Source organism: Sardina pilchardus, chromosome 10 (assembly GCF_963854185.1).
Source record: "Sardina pilchardus chromosome 10, fSarPil1.1, whole genome shotgun sequence".
Lineage (NCBI taxonomy): Eukaryota > Metazoa > Chordata > Actinopteri > Clupeiformes > Clupeidae > Sardina > Sardina pilchardus.
The window spans coordinates 31,438,690-31,446,074 of NC_085003.1; the positions used below are offsets into that span (position 1 = coordinate 31,438,690).

The 7,385-nt window shown below is 44.5% G+C and overlaps 1 protein-coding gene across 2 annotated transcripts in view; it reads left to right on the top strand.

Annotated features, from left to right (window-relative positions):
- nup93 (nucleoporin 93) overlaps window positions 1-4,539 on the top strand; it is a 33,646-nt gene extending 29,107 nt beyond the window's left edge. Inside the window, exons 15-22 of one of the 2 annotated variants that reach the window (XM_062547713.1) lie at window positions 881-953; window positions 1,086-1,130; window positions 1,457-1,573; window positions 2,430-2,548; window positions 2,894-3,011; window positions 3,136-3,219; window positions 3,508-3,636; window positions 4,155-4,539. In XM_062547713.1, coding sequence (XP_062403697.1) covers window positions 881-953; window positions 1,086-1,130; window positions 1,457-1,573; window positions 2,430-2,548; window positions 2,894-3,011; window positions 3,136-3,219; window positions 3,508-3,636; window positions 4,155-4,265 — 796 coding nt within the window. In that variant the 3' untranslated portion in view covers window positions 4,266-4,539. The remainder of the gene's footprint in view (window positions 1-880; window positions 954-1,085; window positions 1,131-1,456; window positions 1,574-2,429; window positions 2,549-2,893; window positions 3,012-3,135; window positions 3,220-3,507; window positions 3,637-4,154) is intronic. The other variant, XM_062547714.1, reaches the window with a different exon arrangement.
- Window positions 4,540-7,385: the final 2,846 nt, after the last annotated feature.

The following is a 7,385-nucleotide window of genomic DNA, read 5'->3' on the forward strand; positions in this document are numbered from 1 at the left end:
TACTACACACACACACACACACACACACACAGTCATTTACACCCTCACACACTCACTCACACACTCACTCACTCACTCTCACTCTTACCCACAGTCTCATATGTGCAGCATAAGACTATATCTTAGTCTTTACTTGTCTTAAGTACCAGTATATGCACACATTCATAACCTGTTATTTTATCAGTAGTGTGACCGAGTCCTGAATACTCTCAGTAGTGACATACAAAAGCAATGATGCCAACTCATACATGCACACACACAGGTATGCACACACCTAAGCACTTAACTCTAGTGGTACGTGCATACATTTTAAACATCATGCTCACGCTTAAGCCTGATAGTGAATTGCAGCGCATTTGGCTCGTTGTGGCAAGATGGGCATGAGACACTCACTCACACGCACTCGCACGCACACACACACAAAATCCATAAAGAGTGCTCTCTGCTCTTGAGTGTGTTATCCGGCACAGGAGGGTGTTGGATCTGAAAGGCCCATTTCTTAAGAGACGCTCGGAGGCTTAAATGGAAAGTCTAGCGGGGATAAAACAGTGTCAGGCAGTCGAGGGGATGGGGGGCCTTCGTGAATTACTTAGGAGAGCCGGAAAATGTCATATGAATAATGCAAGCAGCTTTCACACAAGTGTGCGTGTGTGTATGTGTGTGTGTATGTCTCTTTTCGTCGGAAAAGCCGTTTCCGATGGTTCCTGTGGTTCTGGGCTGTGGGTGGCTTGGGCTTCTGGAGTGGTGTGTATGTGTGTGTGTGTGTGTGTGTGTCTCTCTCTCTCTCTCTTTGTCTATGTGTGTGTGTGCCTGTGTGTGTGTCAGGGAAGTTATTTTCTGAGAAGTAACTCATGCGTGTCTGTGTCTAATTCCCTCACAGGGAGGAGAAGGACAGTCAAGGAGAGAACATGTTCATGCGCTGTGTCAGTGAGCTGGTCATCGAGAGTCGAGAGGTATGTGTGTGTGTGTGGTCATGTTTTTGTGTGTTTGTGTGTGTAAATGTGCAGTGAATGGCTTGTTCACATTAGAGCCTTTGTGTGAATTTGATTAGCATACCCTCCTAACTGTGCGTCATTTATCAACAGTTTGATATGCTTCTGGGAAGACTTGAAAAAGACGGAAGCCGAAAGGTGAGTCTTTTATGCTCCTTGTCAGCGTTATCTGGCCAACGGCACGCCTGGCACAATGTTTTCAGTGATTTTCCGCCTCATCAAACAGAAAAGCTCCCCACAACTTTTCCCCCTTTCTTCTCCCATTGTATTCATTATTGTGTTCATTCATTGTCGCAGCAGAGAAAAGAAGGGGAAAAAAAACCCACTGCAGATAGATGCTTTTGTCTGGCAGAGTTCTAAGGCACACAGTGTTCCATTGTTCCCCATCACCTCGGAACGTCAGAATGCCCATTTGTATTCCGCGCCCCTCTTAACAGCTGTTTGTGCCTCGTTCTGTTCCACAGCCTGGGGTGATCGACAAGTTTGCCGGCGACACGCGGGCCATCATCACCAAGGTGGCGTCGGAGGCGGAGAACAAGGGCCTGTTTGAGGAGGCGGTCAAGCTCTACGAGCTGGCCAAGGTAACGCAGTCCGAGGCCCCATTCCGACCGCAAGCCCAAGCTAGCGGCGAAAATAAACAGCGACGGAAAACGTTGCGTACGTCGCCAAAGAGGGGAGCGAGAGCCGCATGTCGGTGGAGGGCGAGGCAGGGGGAGGGAGGACGGAACCGTGGGTCGGTGATGGGTGTGGTTGTCACGACCGCGGAGGAAGTGCCAGGATCGACCGCGGGCCTCCGCAGTGCAGTGCAGCGCAGCGCAGCACACACGCGCACCCTGGCACCACTCTGCGGTCCACTTAATCAGATCTGAAACAGGAGACAGAGAGAGGGAGAAACAAGAGAAAGACTAATCAGATGCTAAATCAAGCCGTGTGTTTTTATGTTACTGCTGCTCTCTTAATGCGGACATGTCTTTTAATAACTTGCCTTTTGGTTTCCTCTTCAAATGAATTTCTATGAGAATATGGAAACATCTTTACTGTGCAGAAAGGCCCCTTCCCTCATTTTCATAGATTATGTCAACTGTCATGATTTAGAATAATTCTGAAGTATTCAGGTAGTCATTCAAGATGAGAATGGATGTAAATGTTCAAATGTATGAAATTGTTAAATGTACATATCCAATAAAAAAAAAAAAAAACAGTCATAGGCAAGTTAAGTTAAGCTCCAACATAAAACCACACAAATTTGTGTGATATTCACAGATATTCACCTCTGAAATATCTGTGTAGGGAAATAATTCAGCTGTTTCACCTCAATAGATTCCAATATATATTTTGCTATGCCATTACATGGCTTTCCCCTCATGATTGGCCTCTCCCAGAGTACTGTATGCCTGAGCAATCCTGAAGTGTTTTCTCTTTTCTTTTATTGCGCAGAACCCAGATAAGGTTCTGGAGCTGATGAACCGGCTCCTGAGTCCCGTCGTGGCCCAGATCAGCGCCCCGCAGTCCAATAAGGAACGGCTAAGGAACATGGCCGTCGCCATCGCAGAGCGGTCAGTGGCCCCTCCCACACCTGTAGTCACCTCACTAGTTAATACCTTAATACCCTCTTAATACCTAATTAGCTCATTTAGTTTGCTTGGTAATGTTCCTCTTTACAATTTAATATTAGTTAGAGCCAGTAACATGTAACACTATACACATATAATGTAATATAATCATTATGTATTCCTTAATTTCTATATAAGCAATTTAAATTAATCCTCATAGGTTCAGTAAGGCAGGCTCAGTGAAACCTGTCCAGGTGGTTTATGTATAAATGAAACATTGTGCTTCTAGCTCAGCTGAGAGTTTTTGTGTGTGTGTGTGTGTGTGCATGTGTGTGTGCGATGGCTTAGGTATCGGACCAGTGGCGTGGCCGGTGAGAAATCTGTGGACAGCACCTTCTACCTGCTGCTGGACCTCACCACCTTCTTTGACGAGTACCACGCCAGTCATATTGACCAGGCTTATGACGTAAGGACACAAGCACCATCCCAGCCGACATGAACGAGTCTTGCTGATGTCTGCTCAGAGTGTGGTGAAGCTTATTCCTCCATCACTCTCTTGTCTAACTTCTCTCTCTCTCTCTCTCTATCAGATCATCGAGAGGTTAAAGTTGGTTCCCCTCAGTCAGGACAGCGTCGAGGAGAGGATAGCAGCTTTCCGCAACTTCAGCGATGAGGTCAGATTCACTACGTTTACCTTCCTTTCCATTAGTTCCAATCTAAAGTGAATTAGAATCTAGGTTCTTTAAATATCTTATGGTTTTGGGCTTTTGCCGCAGGATACGCCATGCGGGACTTGGCTTGCTTTGCCATCAGTGTCTGCCACATTAGCCTCTGCCATCTGTCACCGCATCCAAACCTGCTTTTGTTCTCTGAACTTCCCATGGATAACAATCAGTCCTTATAAGGCATTCGACTCAAGCACATAATTATTGTTGTTCATCGCCATTCCTCTCTGCTTGCAGGTCCGGCACAATTTGTCCGAGGTTCTTCTGGCCACAATGAACATCCTTTACACGCAGTACAAGCGCCTGAAGGGGGCAGCAGCGGGCACCCCTGGAAGACCACAGCGCCCCCTAGAGGACAGAGACTCGGTAAGCATGAGGGGCAAGAGTTGATTGACAACCATCCATCTTTTCTATGCGTTTTGACCATCTACTTGGCTGTTACTGATGCAGTGTATGAGGTGGTAAAGGATGGAACTGTCTTAACAAAATCTGTTACAATGACGACAACAACAATTGCAATAAACAGAGAATTTCTAAATAAAATGAATGAAATTATAGAATTAGAAACCTCACCCATCAGCCATAATGTTTAACGACACTCAAGGAGGTAATAATCATATTAACTAGCAGTGTGATATATACCCCAGTAGATCAAAAAGAAGAAGCAATTGAATTGAGTAGTATCTTGTTTGTTTGAGTAGTGAGTAAAACTATGCCATGTGTCTACCTAGTAATCACAGTGAAGTCATCCTGCCAGTGCTAAGTGATGAAAATAGCTTTGTGCTTCGTAACAGGCTCCATGATGAATTGCGTGTGTTGTGTTCTGAGCGAGTTGTAACGTGTCTCTGTTGTTGTTGTTGTTGTTGTTGCTCTTGTGTGTGCAGCAGCTGCGCAGTCAGGCCAGGGCGCTGATCACGTTCGCCGGGATGATCCCGTACCGCATGGCGGGAGACACCAACGCCCGACTGGTCCAGATGGAGGTTCTGATGAACTGATGAGCTCCTCCCACTCCAGAACTCACACTCACACACACACACACACACACACACACACACACACACACTGCAGCAGTTTAGTTTTTGACTCTGTGATATGCTTTCCCAGAGTTTTCCACCATCATCCATCATGTGGGCCTTCTCTCCCCCTCCCCCAGCCGTCTATGTGGTTGGGTTTGTTCATATTCCCCCTGGTATCTTTTCCCTTCATTGTGTTTTGTTATGTTTGTTTGTATTCTTTTTCATAATTTGAATAAATAAAGATCAACTTTCAGTTTGGTTCTGTTTCTGTTCATTTTCATCATAAACCCATTGGATCACTCTTCCCCTCTTTTTTTCGGTTGTGTCTGTCCACATAATGATTATAATGTCTTTAGGACCCATCCTCAAACAGACTTTCCCACCGTTACAAAAGACGTTTTATTTTTTTTACTGCGCTGATGTTTTTAGGTTATTAGTTATTTACGTTCTCCAGCTATTTTGTGTTTGCCGTATTTCCACATGGCAGGGATGGAGCGAGTACAGTGATGTTCCACCCTCAGTGATGTTGGCGTCTCTTGTGCTCTCCCACCTGACCTAATCACTATGGGGATCTGACGGTCCCGGTAGAGATCATGATGACTTGCTCATTTCAACTGAGCTTTTTCTGGCAACTTATGGGCACCAGAGCAAGACTCGAAAGAATCTCAAAGCCTCCAAGTTTGCTTTGGCAATCCAAACATAGTACAGAATGTGAATTCAAATCTAATTGGGTGAAGTGATTTAAAAAGGTGTTCTTCTGCACAGCATTGTTTTGTATATCTGTTATCGCTTCATTAAGGGCTAACCGGGATATAGGGAACTGCAAGAACTACCTAAATCTCATTGCCAGCACTGGCTTTGCCTCACTACATTTCACCATTAATGGAACTTAACAAAAGTTAATGGACCACTTAAGAAACAGTTTAATATGCTTCTACTGTTAAATTGCCAGCAGTCAGCAGAAGTTTATTATTGTGTTTTCTTTCCCCCCCGGTCCCGTACGCTTAATGAAGTTCTCTAGATGGCGCCTCAGTGGGGAGGTGTATTCTGTATGTCTCCGTGTGACTGAGCTCCCCCCGGCAGATGGTGCGATGGGAGGAAGATGCCCGCCGAGCACACAGATGGAGGCATTGGCACTGCCACTTTGCCTCGCTCGCTTGCTGCGGTGCCCTCGTCCTCTCGCACCCCCCCCCCCATCCTTGCACACACTCCCCCACCCCACCCCTTGTTGCATCCTCTCCCAAATGCAAACACACTAATCCCGGCTGGTTTTGCATTTCTGACAGAGAGCAGCTGGTGCAAAAGGACAGGTATTAGTACTAAGGTGCCTCTCCCCAGCCCCACTCTTGCTCTCTCTCTCTCTTGCTGTAGGTGCCGTGAGTGACTCCCTGGCACCTACATCTGTCTGAGGATGTAGCCTGTAAACGTATGTCATTTTCTGTATGTATGATCTTATTTTTCTGTCTTTTTCGTAACCCTACAATGGGACCTGAGCTCTCTCTGCCAGTATCCTCACCTGCCCTGTTGTCTGGCTCTTGGAGTAGTTGCTGTGGCTTTGAGTCTCTGGCACCTCCACCAGTCTTGAGTGAGGACGTAGTCTTTGTGTGTCTCATGTTCTGGGGCGGTGCGTGTATGGTTTCATTTTCTGCCTGTGGACACTCGTACAAAGGGAGCCGAGCTCAGTCAGCTTGTGGAGAAAGTCTGGACCTGGAGGTGCTCCTGCTGCGTCGAGTTTGTCGCCGCACACCACGTAAGGGTGCGTGAAGCCGAGACGAGTTGAGCCAGGTGTGTGTGCCGCAGCTGGTGTTGTGAATCAGGCCGATGCCACACATCCGCGATAACCCGGCTATTTCACAACACCAGGGTGGCACCACTCCGCTGACCACGAGACGCCCGGGTGAAGACGGCCACCGCAACTTCACGTCTCATCGCCGGGGTCAGGATCCAGTGTTCATTTAGAGGATGTTGATGAATGATGTTTGTGATATTTTAATGCAAATAAACAACTTTTTTGAAGTACGCTGTATTCTTGCTTCTTTGTACAAATAAAAAAAAATATCAAAATGAACTTCATTAATATAAAACAGTTAAACATATGTACAGTACATGCCTAGTTTAGGTGTGATTCATGAACAGAAAACATGAATGGGATAAGAAACATTTGAGCTATCTTGGAATATTTGATAGGCTACCTAGTAGCAAATGTACGGTAATTAAATTCAAAGAAAATAGATGTTCCCTACACTCTTAAAGCGAATGTGTGGAAAACAACACAACAACTGTTGTATTTAACACATTTCTGTGTCCAGACAGTGACAACACAGTTTGTGCTGTTTCCTTTTTAATTTGTTGCAAAAAAAATATGTGTTGAAAATAACACAACTTGCGTTGTTTTTTTTAGCACATCTCTGTCCAGATAGTGACAACACATTTATGCTTATGGTTATGGTTGCTTAGCAGACACCTTTGTCCAAAGCGACATACAAACAAAAACAATACAAGAATTAAATTTAGCAGTTGATCAGACTAGTGTCGACTAAAGAAAATAGCAACATAAACGATAAACAGTATCAATATAAGCAAAGCTAATGAAAATAAACCATGACTAAATAGGAGTATAGTAAATAAACAAGTCATTCAATCAATTATATAGGTTAATAACTATAACTATGGAACATGAGCAATAATAAAAAACAATGTCAATTTAATCAATGGCCTAATGGAAACAAAACAACGCTATAAAATACAAACCATACAGTAATTATAAGAAACGCTAATAGACTAAGTGCATATTGAATAGATATGCCTTAAGACACCTCTTAAAAGACTCAAAACTACTATTGGAACGAAGAGCAATGGGCAACCTATTCCACCAACATGGAACCACTGATGTAAAAAATCAGGTAAGAGGTCTTTAAGGTAAGAGTTGAACCAGTTAAGAGCTTTCCCAGAAATTCCCAGTTCAGATAGTGTAGAAAGGAGTATAATACAAAGAATTGTGTGGACGAAGTGGATTTGGGGAAATATGCTGTAAATAATTATTTCATCAGGCATCATCTGGTCTTGTAGACAAAAGTTAATGAGGAACTAGAAATGTGC